Source organism: Nyctibius grandis, chromosome 5 (assembly GCF_013368605.1).
Source record: "Nyctibius grandis isolate bNycGra1 chromosome 5, bNycGra1.pri, whole genome shotgun sequence".
NCBI lineage: Eukaryota > Metazoa > Chordata > Aves > Nyctibiiformes > Nyctibiidae > Nyctibius > Nyctibius grandis.
In genome coordinates this window covers 36,955,968-36,974,043 of record NC_090662.1, presented here as the reverse complement: position 1 = coordinate 36,974,043, position 18,076 = coordinate 36,955,968, and the positions used below count along the sequence as shown (strand labels likewise).

General features: G+C 40.9%; 1 protein-coding gene across 3 annotated transcripts; it reads left to right on the top strand.

Moving 5' to 3' along the window:
- The first annotated feature begins 1,160 nt into the window (after window positions 1-1,160).
- SLC38A2 (solute carrier family 38 member 2) lies at window positions 1,161-17,838 on the top strand. 3 transcript variants are annotated; one of them, XM_068400406.1, is made up of 16 exons: window positions 1,161-1,387; window positions 2,054-2,251; window positions 2,585-2,666; window positions 2,787-2,902; window positions 6,025-6,098; window positions 6,196-6,288; window positions 6,481-6,562; window positions 9,635-9,717; window positions 10,744-10,802; window positions 10,915-11,064; window positions 11,857-11,936; window positions 12,039-12,139; window positions 12,528-12,652; window positions 13,365-13,509; window positions 13,627-13,724; window positions 14,457-17,838. In XM_068400406.1, the coding sequence occupies exons 2-16, from the start codon at window positions 2,133-2,135 to the stop codon at window positions 14,553-14,555; spliced, it is 1,506 nt and encodes a 501-aa protein (XP_068256507.1). In that variant the 5' UTR covers window positions 1,161-1,387; window positions 2,054-2,132; the 3' UTR covers window positions 14,556-17,838. The 3 variants fall into 3 exon arrangements, with proteins under 3 accessions (XP_068256507.1, XP_068256506.1, XP_068256508.1); XM_068400405.1 differs by having other exon boundaries at window positions 13,365-13,724; XM_068400407.1 differs by lacking the exons at window positions 1,161-1,387; window positions 2,054-2,251; window positions 2,585-2,666; window positions 2,787-2,902 and adding an exon at window positions 5,220-5,365.
- The last annotated feature ends 238 nt before the right edge of the window (window positions 17,839-18,076 follow it).

Below are 18,076 nucleotides of genomic sequence, written 5' to 3'. Positions count from 1 at the left end.
GCGCGTGGGAGTGTGCTGCTGCCGCGGGGACAGCGCGAGCGGGTGAGGGGCTGCTTCAGAACCCCCCGCCTTGAGGAACAGTGGCCAAATCGTCCCATTGTGCCCATGCCGAGCCTCCTCCGGAGGGGCAACCTCGCTGCATGCGTGTGAGGTGGGGCTGGGGCGCACAGCAGAGTCACGCTCCCCCCTGCCACAGGGCATCGAGCAGCAAAGCCCTCAAACGTTTCACAGAATCACAGAATCAATCAGGTTGGAAGAGACCTCTGGGATCATCGAGTCCAACCATTGCCCTGACACCACCATGTCAACTAGACCATGGCACTAAGTGCCATGTCCAGTCTTTTCTAAAACACATCCAGAGATGGTGACTCCACCAGTTTCCGTAGTGATTACCCAAGGGGAAGGAAGCAGGATACAGTTTTTCCTCCCTCTCCTCCCTAAAGGAGTCCATCCTGCACAGCATCACGAGGGGAGGCCGTCATTCCGGGTCACTTCCCGGAGGAAACGCTCGAGGAGGCGTTCGGCTGCCCCGGGATCTGGGCTCGCACGTGCATCACTGCTTGCTCAGGTATTAAAAATAGTGAGTGACTGCAGCGGGTCGCTATGGCCGGTGGCATCTCATGCGTGTCACCCACCAAACTGCTTGGAAATGTCACGGCTGGAGCCCAGCAGCGCGCCCAAGGCAGGCACAGGGTGGAAATGGGGGCGGTGGGGGTGAAAGCCGCCCCGGGGAATGGGTGCGCGGCGCCGCAGTCACGCTGCAGGTGCCGCACCGGGCAGGTGGAAGCACCTTTCACACAGGCCGCTCTTGACAAGCGCCGCAGCGTCCTGTCTCCGCTGCGAAGCGCCATTGCCCCCAGCGCCAACACGGGAGAGCTGCTGGGCGCAACGGCCACTGTCATGTACCGGCGGCCCCGCTCCGGGCCCCCCGCCGGGCACACGCCGGTGACCGCCTTCCACCCCTCCGTCGGGCGCGCCCCAACCCGCCGGTGCCTCCCCCCCCGCACCCCCGCCCGGGTGGCGGCAGGGGGTCAGTGGGGCCGGGCGGGCGCGGGGGGCGGTACGGCGGCGGGCGGGCGCCGCGCCCCTCCGCGATGACGCGCCCGCATTCCTGCCTGAAGAGCGGCGGCGCCCCGAGGGGGCCGTCAGAGCGGGAGCGACGCCGCCGCCGGAGCAGCGGGGAATCAGACGCTCTTCTTCCTCTTTTATACCGCTGGCTTTTTATAGTGATTTTTTTTCTACCTGTATTTATTTAGGGTTTTGCTTTCGCTGACGTTTTGTAGTTAAGCGGTTTTTTTCCCTCGCAAGAAGCAGCAGCAGAGAGAGGAGCGTCTCCGTACTCCGAGGCTTCCGCAGGAGACCTCGCTTGCAAGCCCTTGCGGAGCAGGTACGGAGCGGCGGCGGGTGCCGGACGGAACGGGGCGACTTTTCGGAGCCAGCGCGGTTGGTCCTTCGCGCCTTTGTCTGCCGGCAGCCCCCCGCTCTCCGCCTCACACCCCGCCGGGCGCTGCCCGGACGCGCGGTGGCGGCGGGTGCGCGTAGGGATGCACCGCTGCTGCATCCCAGAAAGGTGGAAAAACCCCAAGGGACTGCGGCGCGGTGCGGTCCCGTCACCCATTTGCCTTTTTCCATTGAAAACGCCGGGATGCCCGGTGTCGCCGGTGGGGAGGGAGGGGGGAGGTAAACACGGAGGCTGCCGCGGGGCGGGAAGCTCCGGCAGCCAGTGTGACAACCGCCCATCGGTGTTGCATCAGTCTCCGCTAGCGGGGGGAGCGGGGCGCGGGGGGGAGCGCGGCGTGGCGGTGCCGGTACCCCGGCTCGGGGTAGGTACCCCGGTAGCGGTGCAAATACCGTCGCCCGGGAGGCGGCAGCGCCCCGCCCCGCGCGGGGCTCACCTTTGTCTGCCCGCGCGCCCCCCGCCCCGCGCGCCTCCCGCCCCGCGCGCCTGGTACTTTTCCACTCGGCGGCGGGCGGGGGCCGCCGCGCCGCGCGCGGGCCACGTGACGGGCCGCGGCGGCCGCTGCGGCACTGACGCCGCCTCGCCCCCCCGCAGGCGCGGAGAGCCGAGCCCCGCCGCAAGGACAAAAGAGCGGCCGCCCAGCCCCGACCCGACCCCCGGTATCGCCGCCGCCATGAGCAGCGCCGAGATGGGCAAATTCAACATCTCCCCCGACGAGGACAGCAGCAGCTACAGCTCCAACAGCAACGACTACAGCTACCCCTACCCCACCAAGCCGGCTGCCATCAAGAGGTGAGGGGGCTCCGCCGGACCGGGGCGGGCGGCACCCGGCCAAGGGCGGGGGGGGGGCGGCCGCGGCCCCATTCAGCCCCGGTTTAAAACGCCGCCGCGGGTCCGAGGCGTAGCGTCTTGGCATGCGTTTCGGGAACACGGTAACGACCGCGGGCGTAAACGCGGGCCGTGCTTCGTGTGCTGGGTGGAATGGCGGGGGTGGTGCGGGGGGCTTCTGTGGGGTCGTTCTGTTGGTTTTGTCGTCTCCCTTCGAGGTGGGTTGGAAGTGCTAAACGGGGAAGGGAATATGCAAGTTGCCCGTGACAGTCACTAATGGTTCAATGTGTTTTACAGCCACTATGCGGATATTGATCCGGAAAACCAAAATTTCTTGCTCGACTCCAATGTTGGAAAGAAGAAATATGAAACTCAGTATGTAAGTACATAGCAATGACGTGTCAAAAAAAAAAATGCTTGCTTGCGAAATTTATGTTTGTTTTAATTCTGGGATAAGTAATAACTCTCTATTAATCATTACCTATCTCCCTTTCCTTAGCATCCGGGTACTACTTCCTTTGGAATGTCAGTATTTAATCTGAGCAATGCTATTGTGGGTAGTGGCATCCTTGGTCTTTCATATGCCATGGCTAACACTGGAATTGCTCTTTTTGTGTAAGTATCTTTTGGTTCATCAAAAAAAAAGTTTTTGCTGTGTAATTAATAATGGAAAAAATACTTGATGTAGGAATATGACCTTTACAAAATACCCAGTTGTTGCCATAGGTGCAGAATTGTATTTTAGGATTTATGGCTTGTTTTAAATTAAGAGATTGTGATACATTCAGAAGCATTTGCAAAAATTAAACAGATTTCATTGCAAGTTCCGCAATCCACAAAATGTTTTATAGTGAATTTTCCTTTACTTAGCTGTAGTGTCTCCATGATAGACTTCCCTTGAAAATTCCATTATCCAGGTGGAAAACAAAGATGCTACTTAACAGACTGAAGTCTGTATTAGCTTTTTCCTTCAGAGTTCACTGGTGGAAATTAATGACAACAGAAACTTTTCAGTTAGCAGAAGTCATAATTGCACAAAAAGTACAGGATCAGGCTGTAGAGAGCTAGATGAAAAAATGTAGGCAGAAGAAGCTTTATTTTATTTGTCTCTTGCAAGTCTGATCATGTCTACTCTTAAAAATTTGTGTGGCCCAGTCCTGCCGACTAGGGACGTGATCTCCTTTTCCTCAACTGACATAGTTGTGCCTATAGAGGTACAATGTACTTATACCAATAAAGCAGTCCTTTTTATTGCTATGCTTTTACTCCATTCAGGGAACTCGTTTCAGCTACACCTATCAAAATTGCTGTCTCCCTGCAAGGGAGGGGTGTGGAATAACCAGCATATCTTTATTGGTATGTCTATATTGGCAAAAGCTTTTGTGTATAACACAAGACTGTAGTAATTGGAAATGGTGTGAGGAAACAGCTATGTACCGTGCTTCTAAATGTCTTGGGAAAGTACATTTTTCATATATTGGAGGGAGTTCCACTCACCCGACGTGTAATATCAGTGACTGAGTGCAAATGGGAATCCATGGATGTATTTAAAGGCACTCTGTATTTTTATCCTGGAAACAGATAAATGTGCTGAACGTTCAAGAACAAGTGAAGAGTAACGTTTAGTTCAAAATTTGCCTTATTCTCTTCCCAGAAAGTTATAGGTCAGGTTCACTTCCAGATATTTCATGGTATATCAGGGTAGTGGTCAAGTTTCCTGAGGAAACTACCGATATGTAAAGTTCCGATCTAAAGGATTTTATTTTAAATATATGGTGGCTTGTTAATTTTTTGCTAGGACTTTCACTTCTTTAGATGATGCTAAACTGAATGAACAGCTTGGCAGCATGAGTTCAGAAGAGATAAATACTTCATCTCTCTGCACATCAGTTTCATGCCCTAGAGGTGTTCTGCAGCACATGTAAGATAATCAGCATAATCGACATTAGAACATCTCTGAGGAGAGAAAAAAAAAGAATTTAAGATTAGATATTTGAACAGATTTGCATATAATGGGGGTCCTTTTTTCTGAAGAAAAAAATGTTCAAAACTGTCAATTTAACAATTAGGTGCTGAGGTTGTTCAGTTACCATTCATTTCCAGATACTGTATTCGGATCTATTTGCGTTAGTACTGGTTCAAAGATAAACTAGCTTGTTACCTTTCAAAACTTAGTGTTGTTTGTATAGTTCCAAGGCAGGAAAGCAGACAATCACTGATGATACTGATGATTTATGATGACACTGGGGGCATTACAGACATCTTTTTAATAACTAGGTTACAGATACAAATCCAGATGCAGTTGATTAAGGCAGTAAATTGTTTGAAGACTGTGTGGAGTTGCTTGTGTCTGTGCTGTGACTTGTCACTTGTGTCAGCATTAAATAAATGAATGATACAGTCTGGAAGCCAGAAACTGAGGGAGCTTCAAGATGAGTTTGCTGACTGATCTTGTCAACACTGTAGGCAGTCATTTGAGATTAGGACTGAGGGGTCCAGGGTCTGTGCTGTTTTAATGAAATCTGACCCTTCCACATCTCGCTGTGCTGTTTCTCATTGGTGACTGAATTAAATCCTGGTTAATCTCTACCTGTCAGAAATACAGAGGTTTATTTGTGTGCATGTGTTGGTGTTGAATTGGCACAGTAACAAAAGTTTCCTGGATTCCTTGTACAGATCTGTGAAGCTTTTCTCAGATGTTCTTGTTTCCAGTTCTTTGTGCTCTGTTTACTAATTTCACCAACGTTAAAAATGACACAAAAGGAAACTCTGGGAACTCGAAATGGAGCTTGCCATTTTTGAGCAGATGTGCCGATTCTTAGATTTCCTATAAAGCAGAATGTTTGTATTGGTATGAGAAAGGCCGGGGTTTTTTTTAATGTCTTGTAATTTTCCACTGTGTTCTCCAGCAGCTGAGAAGTCCCCCCCTAGTGTGCCACTCCAGGAAGTGCATTTGTGGTGGGAGAGAGCTGTTGTTGAGAGATCCGAATTTTAGATGTTGCAAATGTGCTTCTGGAAATAATATACATGGCATGTAAAAGCTGTGAGGACGATAAACAAGCCACTAGCGATTCCCATGTAAGCACACATGAAGAGTAACTTTTGAGCAAAGAAACTATTATTTTTTTAATGACAATAAATATGTATTTCCATTTGAAGACATAGCTCTCAATACATCTGAATTTTCAGTCAATTCTTTAAGGCTTTGCAGTTTAATCTTTACATAAAAAAAAAGACATAACACAGGTTTAAGCTGAAAAGCTGATTTGTTTAAGACCGAGAGATAATCTTCGCTTTAGCTACAGTTAGTCACAACTCTGTGTTCCATAGATTCATGACACACTGTTGAACAAGGATAGAAAGACAGGAGAAATTCAGTTTCTTACAATAATACAAGGCCATTCCCATTGATACTTCATTATGTATATCAAATGTAGCCAGTTGTAATGGCCTGACACTTGGCGGTGCTTATGCCACCTTACACTGAATATAAGCGTTGTTTAATCCTACACTAGAATTTCTCTGTATGCCAGTGAAATGCATTTTAGTATAAAATCCTTTCTAAACTAGGCATTAATTGGGTTTTCAGAATGCTTTTAGCTGCCCTTAGAATCTACGGGTTTTTCCCAGATAATATTTTAATATGATTAATTTTTATGTTTGATCCGTCTTTATTTAACAAGGTTACAGTAAGTCATTTATGGCTATTAAAAATTTGCATGTTTTTCTCCCCCCAGGATACTCCTGCTGTTTGTCTCAATATTCTCTTTGTATTCAGTGCATCTCCTTTTGAAGACTGCCAATGAAGGAGGTATGGCAAATTACTCTTTGACAAACATATGGTATTTGTTTCATATGGTATCTTTGTGAAACACACCCTTCCAATGGATTATTTTGTTTCCTTTTAGGATCTTTATTGTATGAACAGTTAGGAATGAAGGCATTTGGTATGGCTGGAAAACTTGCTGCTTCTGGGTCAATTACAATGCAGAACATTGGAGGTGAGGACAAGATCTTAAAATGTTTGTACTGTCAATAGTAATTGTTCCCTACTTATGCTGGAGACTTTTTTCACACAACATGTGTTCATTAACTGCTTGTGTTCAAGTGAAGTTATGAAACATGTTATGTGATTCTTGCATCTTGTGGTATATTCTATATTTGTAATGATCTATGATGTTATTCACCTACAGCTATGTCAAGCTACCTCTTCATAGTGAAATATGAGTTACCATTGGTCATCAAGACATTTATGAACATCGAAGAGACCACAGGGTAGGTGTTAGAACTCCTCATCAGAGAAACGATTAGGAGAAACAAATACGGAGACTGTATATATTTTTATATGAAGACCACGTTCGGTACACCATAGGGTAGCTTCTTACTCAGACAGAGATGCAGTAAGTTTGCCCATCCCCTGAGTGCTCCACTTCATTTAGATCCAGCCTGTCCTGGAAAAAGGGTAGAAAAATACAGGTATTGCATCATATTACAGAGAGCTGTTCTCTAAAGAACATCAGGTAAGTGTTTACGTATGTACCAGTGTGTACATACTCCCGATAAGGAAAGGTAAATGTGGTTATGGCTGGGTTTGGTTGTTCTTTATTTTCTTACTGCATTCCAACTGTTTGGTCTGATTATTTTGGTTTTCTAATGTTAGCACTGCAGGAAGTGATTAAATATAAGACTAAGGTGCAGTTATGTAATGAATGGCTTAAGGAACAGTTCTCAAAAAGACATGGGAACTAAACATTAAACTAAATCAGAGTTTATATGCCCAAGACTAAAATGGTGGACACATTGCCGTTTAGCCCTGGAGACACTTTGACTCCATAGTGGCTTTCCTACTTGACTTTAAATGTGGCTGCCTTGGGTAGGGCTCATTTTATCTAACCATACCGTCTGAAAGTTAGATTTTGAGCTCATTATTACTCTAGTCTTTGTATAATCAGTGGGGAGGGGTGATCCTCTGTAGTGGTCAGTTGAGTGCACCTGGCTTAGATACCTGGTTTGAGCATCTCCAGAGAGCAATTTATCATATTACTCCATATTGAGAGGGTGTGTAAAAACAGCTATCTATCTAAAACAAGATGCCTGACTTCAGATGGATAGAGTTAAGTGCTATAAATCTCACTCTTCAGAGTTGTACTTCTGTGCCTTGTCCTGAAGTGTCCCAGTCTTGAGAGGGCTGAGCAGCTCAAGACTCCAACTTACACCTAAGCCTGAGTTCAGAAGGTAGGCATTTTTCTGCCTGTGTTGCCCAAGGGGTTCAAGCCATTTGGTGGTGTTCATACAGCTTGCTGATAGATACTGTTGTGACAACAGTGCTAGCCATCTTTTTTTGGTTTACTTTTTTTTTTTTTTTTTTTTTAATGTACTCAAAGAATGCACCCACCCTGTTTACTTAATAGTGTAGTGTTTACAAATTCTGTCCTGGAAAGGTTCATTTCTCTCCTTTGGCTGAATTCAAGTCCTTAATTTCCACTTCTTAAGAAAGCCCCTGGAGTAGCCAGTACTTACAAGGGGGCTTGGAGGCAAGTGTTTTTAACTGTCCCACCTTCAGAGAATAATTCAAAATCAGTTGCAGTACAAGAGGGAAATTTAAAGTCTGTGAATGAATCTCACTGGATGCAGCTGCTGCTCTGCAGCTCCAGCAGGCAAAATTCAGAAATGGAGATTTGTCTCTGCAGAGTTTTCTTGTTCACTGGTACTAGGTAGCTGTACGCTGATGTAAAGTAAACCTTTTCTCAGTGCTCTGGCAATTGTGGACCCCATTTAACTGACTCTCTCCATGCATTGCTTAGGGGAGTCTGGGTGGCTACCATTGGCATGGATTCCACTCTGGCAGCCTGATGCCTAAAATGTAAGCACTTACCTGTTCAGATGTCCCCAAATAATGCTTACTGTGGAAGAAAATATTTTGGAATTCTGCGACAATATTATGAATACTAGCTCTATTATTAAAATTAATTTAGCAATTTTAAAAATACTCAGCTCTGTTTTAAAGCTGTGCAATCCCATTCTTTACTCTTCAGCACAGAAAAACTTTTTAAGTCCTTGATCTGAAAGTTGGGATGGCCTCCATGTGGGGCATGCACAGTAACAGGCACTTCTTGTGACTGCATCAAATGCAAGGAGCCTCTGTGCTGTGATTTCTTTTAAATTCACCACAAGACTGCTAAATCTCTAAGAAAGGGAACAAAAGGCACATGACATGAGTGTCCTACATATCTGAACTTTCTAAAATACATTTTTTTACATTTAGTTATCCCAGATAAAACTGGAGAAAGATGACCAAATTGTTTCTGCATTTACTACTTAAATCCAGAACAAGTCCGTTCAAGTTCTTCCATCTTTCCACTAGCATATATATGTAGGCTTATAATTCAGCAGTTGAGTTTGAATCCACAAATTTCCAATTGGGTCGTTAATTTTTCTTTGTTTACCTAAATAGTGTGCAGTCCATTTTAAAGTAAATACTGTTAGCTGATACCATAACAGGATACAAAGTATTAATATTTGGGAATAAATGCTTAGTGTTTCTTGAATTGCTTAAAGCACATAGGATATTTTATGTGCCACAATTAAATACTCACAATAAGTTTTTGTGTTAGTTCAGTGAAAATGCATTATATTTACAGAGATCTAACTTTGTTTTTCTGTGTTTCAAAGGAAGAGTTTAATCTTCTAAGACTCAAAAATGTTTTGTCAAAAAGTAGCTGCTGCTTCTTATGGAATAAATGGCAAAAATGATCTGAAGGAAAAAAATCTTCTGAGGTTCTTACCATGGTTTCCCTACTGGAAGGGACTAAACATGCCTCCAAGAGACTCCCAGTGCTTGTTGGAGTTTTCTCAGCCAGTGGGCTTGAGCTACTGCCTTAACTCCAGCCCTTACCCATTTTGGTTTTTTTTTTTAACTCCTGCAGGGCACCCAACAGAATTTTATTTCTATTAAAAGTGGATCACCACCCTGCTGGGGCCCTGCAGTATTAAGACATCTGGAGAGTTGGGAACCAACATTTAAGCAAATTACTGTTTTTTTTGTGATTGATCCCAGTTGACTTTTTTTCTGACCCGTCATTTACTTTCCTGTCTTCTGACTTGCAGATGCACGATAATTTTATAAAAGGACACTAAAGGAAAGGCACAGTGCAGGTTTGGGGTGAGATAAGAAGGTATTGTAGGGCTTTAGGTCCATACAGTAAGTTGAATGCTAATCCTTTGTGATATCAGGTACTACATTTTTTTATGAAGCCATATGTTGTAGAAAATAAGAGTGAAGACTAAACTGTAAATGTAATTTTAAAATATTTTGTTTTCTTACAAATACTACCTTTTTTTCTACAGAGAATGGTATCTTAACGGCGACTATTTAGTGCTGCTGGTGTCTGTCATCCTCATTCTTCCCCTGTCCTTACTGAAAAACTTAGGTAAGCAGTAGAGTACAATCAAAACAAAAATGCATTGAAAATACTGTGGGGAAATGGGTTGACACAATGTTTGAGTCTTGAAGTACTAGTGAATTAACAGCTCTCTCCAGACTTGTCTCTTGGGACTAATCAGTGTTTAGGTAATTGCTGTCAGTCTACTTAGAAAAAATAATAAAAAAAAAAATCAAGACAGGTATCTTAAGTTAGAGATGTGTTCGTGGAAAATGAAAGAACAATAGATAGGGTAGCTTTAGAACAAGGCTCAACAGTAACTTTCTGTTTGTGTTCTTATCACAAAGTTTGACCTATTTTGGTCAGTAGTGAAATGGTATAATACTGTTAATAGCTAATAGTGTTATTAGCTATCCTATAACAGTCTCAAAGGAATAGGGATGCTAGCCCTGGGCAGTTAAATTGTCTTTGCAATGTAAATAGAAGTCACCTTTTTCATTTTAGATCCCAAGCAGTAGCAGAATATTCACACCAGATGCTTTATCTGAAATGGCTGTAATTCAGTGATACATGTGAATAATTCAGTTAACACCTTATTTGTTCAGAGAATCCTGTAGTGGAATAGTACTAACTGGGAGTCTCGATGTGGATTCCTTTCTGAGGTTACTACTTTCTACAAATCAAGTGAATCAGTAAAAACAGAAGGGAAAAGGCAAAGTTACTTCAGAGTGAATTCTATTAGAATTAATCCTATAATCATTCTTAGTATGTAATAAACAATTCACATAGCTGTTGGTGTAGGGATTTTGTTGTGTGGTTTGTTTTTTTTTTTTTAAGTTACGAAGTTCAATATTACAGACTCACTGTAGGTACAGACCCTAATAAGTCTTTGAGAACTTTCAGATCTGTGTTGAGATAGTGGAAAGTCAATGACTAATTAACTTGGTTTATGTAACACTTAAGAAAATAGCAATTAAAGAGATCACTGACAGAATATATTTTGTCATAATGTTATGACATGAATGGTGTTTCTGTTTATTGTACCTTATATTTTTTTATCTTTTTTGAACACAGGATATTTGGGCTATACCAGCGGCTTTTCCTTACTTTGCATGGTCTTCTTTCTGATTGTTGTAAGTATATTCTTGTAAAACTGCATTTCAAAGTGAAATTAAACACAGTTTCTGAAAAGTTTCACATATTGCATTAGCCAAAGTAACAATAAATACATGGCTTTAATTCTAGGTAATTTGGAAGATGTTTCAGATTCCTTGTCCTATGGACAGTGACATCGTGAACATGACATTAATGAATGTGACACCGGCACCTTTGGTAGATGAAAACATAACAAGTGATGATATGTGCAAGCCAGAATATTTCATCTTCAATTCACAGGTAACTGACTAAAAACCAGACTCTCTGTGTTGAAAATAACTCAGAGAGACTAAATACATAGCAGATAAATTAGGTCATTTTTCCTTCAAGTAGTTGCCCAGTTGTAAATTTGGGATGTGCAAAGACTTTCTGTTCCAGTAGAGTTAGGCACTGTTTACCTCCTGTAGAGTGGGTGGTTCCAGACACACAGAAATTAGAGGAGCTTAAGGTGCCTGCCTGAGATGAGTGGCAATAAATGCATTTCTCATTCTTCAGCACAGCATTTCTCAAGCTTTCTCAAGTTCCATTCAAGTAAGTTAGTATAGCATTTTAAAAAGCAGATTGCAGAAGAAGATGAAGTAAATAGTAAAAGCACGCTAATGGGAAATGGATGCCAGGGTTTGGAATAGACTTTATGTTCCCAGTCACAAAGTCTTGACTCCCATGAATGCTCCCAGTTACAGTGGTGAATCTTCACACGTGGGAAAGAAGTTTGTGTAATAGCGAATACCACAATCAGGCTACAATGGCTTAAGCCTGTGAGATGCAGAACATAATTTTGAATGCAAATATATTCAGCTCAGCGTGGACTTCACTGAGATTTGAGAGTATTTGGCACCTCAGGGTCTGGGTTTAAGAAAATATGAAATTGTTTTAATTTTTGCCAAAGTTTCAGTTGTAAAGAATAGCTAGTCTTTATCAAAAACTAAACTGATGCTTAAGTCAAATCTGAAAAATCTACTGATGAAATCTTAAAAACTGAATTTCTAATGTCTGTGAGATACTTAAGAAAAACATGCTTTTGTTTTTCAGACTGTCTATGCTGTCCCGATCCTCACATTTTCCTTTGTCTGCCATCCTGCAATTCTCCCTATCTATGAAGAGCTGAAAGGGTAAATGTTAGATATGTGTCTGTAATTTCACTAAGCAGAGAAAAGTAGTATAAGCCAGTATGTTCTCATTGCTAACAATGTTTCTTTTTCATTTTCTTACAGCCGAAGCCGTAAAAGAATGATGAATGTGTCCTATGTATCTTTTTTTGCTATGTTCCTCATGTATTTATTGGCTGCTCTCTTTGGATACCTGACATTTTATGGTGAATACTACTTTCTCTGCTTTCTTTTAAAAATAATACTGTGGGTTTGCAGAATATAATTAATTTAAGGTGGAGCAAGTAAGTGTTTACTGTGGGTTCTAAATACACACTGTTTGTTTGGGTTGGGTTTTTTTTATGTTTCTATAAGTGTACACCCAAAAGAAGATCAGTAGTAGAATTAGGCCCAAGGCACAGGATTAAAATTGGATTAAAACAGATTCAGTACCTGCAAGTTATCCCTGTGTAAGATGGAGACATGCTTACAGGAGCAGTTGAGGCTTTGAATTCATATTACTGTAACTGTAAAATTCACTTAGGCTTTAGAGCAGAAGTGGTTGTTTGAGAAGTATGTCAGCTACATATAATTAAAATATTATTTTCTTTATAGGAAAAGTTGAACCAGAACTGCTTCATACCTACTCTGCTTATCTGGGTGCTGATGTTCTTCTTCTTATTGTGCGTCTTGCTGTACTTATGGCTGTAACCCTTACTGTACCGGTAGTCATTTTCCCTGTAAGTAATTTTTTTTTTTTTAATCTTACTACCATTTTTTATTTTCATGACCTGTCCTGCTGCAGTCATTTACTTACGTGGCAACTCCAATTTATTAATTTACGGAATTTTGCTCTTAAATGAAAAAGGAAATGTATTCCAATAAGCTTGATGAAATATCACTGTACTGTTAATTCAAATAAATTAAATAAATAGGCAACATTTACAAAGCAGTAGAAACAAATACGTTCAGTTATATTGTTTTCCTGATGTGGTTTAATTGCCACTTTATAAAAGTACTTGCACTATTGTATTATCAGCTTTCAAAAGTCAGTGTGTTCCTGTAGGTACCTTGTGAAGATGAATTCTGGAATTTAGGTCTATGTTGTTGAGCAGCATCCTTCGATGTTACAAAAATCCCTGGCGTTTATTTTTGTTAGACACATGTTTTTCCTTGTGTTTTCCCCATTGCTGCCTGTGCTTTGAAAATCTAAATCACTGAAAAGAAACACAGACCAGAAGCACAGAGCTATGTCTCAAGTGCAGGAAGTAAATATTTTTGAAAATTACTTTCATGTCTTTACAATTTTTACTAAAATCTGAAGTGTACAGCAAAATTATGTTAAAATACTTTCAGAAGGAAGATCTAATTCAGGTGACAGTCACTGACTTCCACAATGAAGACTAAACAGGTTTTTTGGTTTGTTGTTTTTTTTTTTCTTCCCTTCAAAAGATTCGCAGTTCCATTACCCAGCTGTTGTGGGCAGGGAAGGAGTTTAGATGGTGGCGTCACTGTGCCATTACAGTTGCTCTTCTGACGTTTACCAACGTGCTTGTTATCTTTGTCCCTACTATTCGCGACATCTTTGGATTCATTGGTAAGCATCTTCACATCAGTTCAAATAGTCTTTCAAATCTCAGGAAATGCAGTTCTGATCTAATTAAATTACATTTACCTGTTTATGAATATTTATTTCTATGCTTTTTAAATACAGGTGCATCTGCGGCTGCCATGCTGATCTTTATACTTCCTTCTGCCTTCTACATCAAATTAGTGAAGAAGGAACCAATGAAGTCAGTGCAAAAGATTGGGGTATGTATAAGCAGATATGTAAGAGTTACACTTGCTTGCTAATTCAGAGCAAGAACTTCAGTTTCCTTCTTCGCGATATAAGAATTTTGAAGTCCTAGTGAAGGTAGTCAGTGAATTGGCATTTAATGTTATCTTAGCTAACCCATGGGAGTTGCGTAGGTACTCAAAACTGAGGAGATAACAATCACAAGGCTCAGTTCACTTCAGTGACTTCTCTCACCCCCCAGCCCCCAATCTCAACAATAGTTGGGTCATTTTAGAACTAGATTTTGACAGGTTGCCCTTAAGAGCTGTACTTAAAAAGTCTTGTTCTCATTTAAATTTTCTTTCAAGATTTATTTACGTAATTTACCCCATAAAAGCTGACCTCCACCAATTGTTTGGGTTATCCTGACTGATCTTGGTGCTCTTACTGGTCTTAGATGTACTGACTCAGAATCAAATCTTAGACATTCTGAGTCAGAACCAAGTGGCACATCCTGACTGGTATCAGCAGCCACATTAGTTTCCCTCAGTTGAGGGTGAGGTCTGCTATACTGAAAATAAATGTACTTTTTTATTTGAAAAAGGACCCCAAGTATGGGAAAGATACCTAGCTCCTTGTTGCTTACTGCGATCTCTTGCCTCTTCTACTTTGTCCTCCATGAACAAGCATTTGTGCCATAAATGGGCATGACTTTATGGGTATAGTAGCAGAAACTGAAATACTTCTTTTATATTTTCTTTTTTCAGGCTGCATTCTTCTTTCTGAGTGGTATACTTGTGATGACTGGGAGTATGACACTGATTATTCTAGACTGGACCCAGAATGTTGAATCTGATGGCCATTAACTGTCCTGGTTTAATCTCTTAAAACTCCACTTCAAATGCCAGTGTTCACTCAGATACCTACTGAGAATGAAAATGAGCCATTCGGCTTCCTTTAAAATGCAGATTCTTCGTTGATGGTTCTTCTGATTGTAGAATACCTGAACTCTGTCTTTAAGAAACTATTCTGCATGATGGAAGTGGACATTAACATCAAACCACGTGAGTGTCTGGCTGAAGGAAGTGACAACTTTATTCCATTCCAGAGAATGGACAGAACTCTCTGTAGACTTTTATCAAGCCATGTTTGGCTTTCATCATTGTTACTTGGATATTTTTGTTATTTTACTTGAATGTGCCTAATGGAACCATTTGATGTGAGAAATAACTCTTTAATTTACGCAAAGTGTTTAAATAACCAATGAGAGAGAGAGACTATTATTTTTTGTACCAAAAATTCTTATGGACCTCAAAAGCACTATTTTGACTTTAAGAAACATTTTTCTAAAAAGAATGAAAGAAGAACAGAAGAGCTCATAAGAAAATACTGAATTAGTGTCCTAAACTAAATCTAGTTTGCCTTTCTGTAGAGGCATAATTAGAAGAAATTTTATTTTAAAAAATACTTATAATGACCAAAACAGAAAACGAACCAATTCAAGTCAAAATTCTCTAATTATAAATGCTTTCTGTGAAATTCACTTAGTTTGAAGTAGAGTGAAAATAATCCTGAAAATCATTTGTCCGCTTACTTAAGTAACTACAGTTACCGTAGGTCCCAAAAATGGTGTGGAAACCCAAATTTTCAAGCTTTAAAAAAAATGCCCTTTAGAACGGGTATGTTTTGAGAAAAAAGTAGCTAATCTAGAAATTGTAAAGATGGCATTGACATTTCCCTTCTTGAGGTACTCAATAGTGCAATTGGGTAAAACAGGGTTTGGGGGTTTTTGCTTTTTTGTTTGTTTGTTTGGGGTTTTTTTGTTGTTTTTTTTTTTTTCTGTTGTAGATACACTCCAGTGCCATTCAGTTTGTATCATGCCATTAACGTAAAACTCCCTCCTGGAGTTCTCTTTATTATTAAGGTCCATTGTCAGTTGTAGCAATGTTTGTTTGGTTTTTTTTTTATGTCCAATCTATCTTGAAACACTCTGTAGGAAAACAAAAAGGTCGTAATGTAGTTTACTAGTTGTATAATATTCAAAAAGTGTACAGTATTTCTCAAATTACTCATCCATTATTGGATTTTGAATTACTTGACTATTCTGTTTCTGAGTCAAATCCACGAAATAACTGCACCAGTATTTCCTGTTTGGTACAAACTCTCTTCACATACGCAACTGGGATTCCTCTTTGAATTTATACTGTATAGTAGTATTAAAGATAACCTCATAGACTGGATAGTCATCTCATACTTGTTTGCTTCAGAAATAGGTAAGTTTCTTAGGAGCCCTAGCTAGCTAGCTGATGAAACAGGTGCTGTATGGTCGTGATTAGCTGTTTTGTTTCTAGTGCATGTTTACTCTTTCATTCTTATCCCAGGTTGAAGAGAAATAACACTTGTATAACAGCATACTTGTCTTATCAGAGGTTCTCAAACGCAACAATATCAGGTACAAAAGCCTAGATAGAGATTATTAATGAAATAATCATGGCAGTGTGGTCAACTGTCTTTATCTGACATGATGCTTTAAAATCATGATTTGCAAAGTTCCAGTTGGTCGTTGTGTCAGAGGGAACAAGTAACGGCCTGTAATCCATTGATGAAGCAGTGCCTGAGACTTTTTTGCTCTTGTAGAATTAATTAGGAACAAATCTAAATGACAGTCACTGTTTGACAGATAATGTCAATCTCTGCCCAGCCATTTAAAATCTATGAAAAAATTGCAGGTATTTTGTATTGATAACTTCTGCATGACTGTAAGTACTGGTCACTAAGTCTGTAGTGTAAAACTAACGAGAAGTTAGATTCTTTTTGTGTTGTTTGTATTATTAGTTCAGTGGTACTCAACTGGCAGTTAACGATCCTGGAGTCAGCACTGGAAAACCTTAGGTACTCCTCTGCCTCAGGTACTGTACATCCCGTGTTACCTGATCTCCACCGAAGTGCTGAGCGCGTGCCTCCTCAGTCCTTTGGCAGCTTTTCTTCTTCCTCTCCACAAACATAGAAAGGTGAAAGAGGATTAAAATGTTGTCTACCTTTGAGGAATCTGTAGCACATAAGGGATGAAGCGCTTCCCTTGCCAGCATTTAAAAAAAAAAAAAAAAGGAAGTGAGAAATACCCTCCTTTCTCCAGTAACCATAGAAGAGGAAGGAGGTGCAAAGGAGAAGTTACTACACAGTCCTTCTCAGCAGCCGGAGAGGAGGAAGGTTTTTGTAATGGCACCTCATAATATATCGTACATGTAACTTAATTCTCTGAATGTAGCAATTTCCAGATTTTACATAATGTGTTCTATTATTTGATGACTGGCTCTCCACCTGCAACAGTTGAGTTCCTCTTGGCTGGGTTGGTTTCAAACGTGATTTATTTAATCATTATTTTTTCCAAACCTGTCTGTTTAAAGTTACCTACATTGCAAACCACCTAAAAGAGCAGCTTCAGTATTAAACCACTGTTTTGTCACCTGAGTTAGACATTACTGTCTTCCATGATATTTCAGTCATAAATGTAACATGTTATTTATAAAAACATTAATCCTTTAAAACTAAACCTATTTTTCAATATTTATGATAGTCTATGTACATAAATTGTATGTGTGTATATACTGTAAATATACTGTATATAATGTAGGTTTGGAACCTGGGATTTATGTGTATATACCTCTCTCGTTACTGATTGTTACATCATTTCAAGGAGTTGTTCATGTTGTACATCTGTGTAACAACTGTCAAGGGAAAGATTCTTTTACAACAAAATGTAATGCTTACAAAAACGGAAGAAATGTGTTACGCCTAAGGTGTGCTAGAAAACACTAAGATTGTATTTATTACAAATGTATATGTTGCAATAAACACAAGAGTCACTTGGGTCCATAAAAAGCATCGTTCAGGTTCCTGTATACTTTTCCTCTAAAATTTACCATGGATGTTACGATTTCCTGAATGCAGCAACTTAACAACGATCTAACGTATTTGTTAGGGCACCAAATTCGGGCATTCAACGGTACATTCGTGTACATATGTAAATACCCACTGTACTGTTAGAGGCCAACACTCCACCTGCGGTTGTTGGCAGGGAGTGCAACACAGTTTCAATGAAACATTGTATGTTTGTTTTAACTGAAATAAAGAAATAGATAATCCTAAGCAATGTTGTATTGGTTTTTCTGGGGGGAAGCATTTGCAGGATTTTCTTTAAAGACAACATTAAAAGTGTATCTTTAATTTCATGCATGTTTAACTTACGAGCACTTTTCAGGAAGGGGCAGGGGGGAAAGGAAAAATAGCATACAACTCAGTCCACAGTTTATGACACTACAAGAGTAAACAGAAGTCGTCTGGATGCTAAAGAAAATGAGAGATTAAATTGTGCAAGGAACCTGTA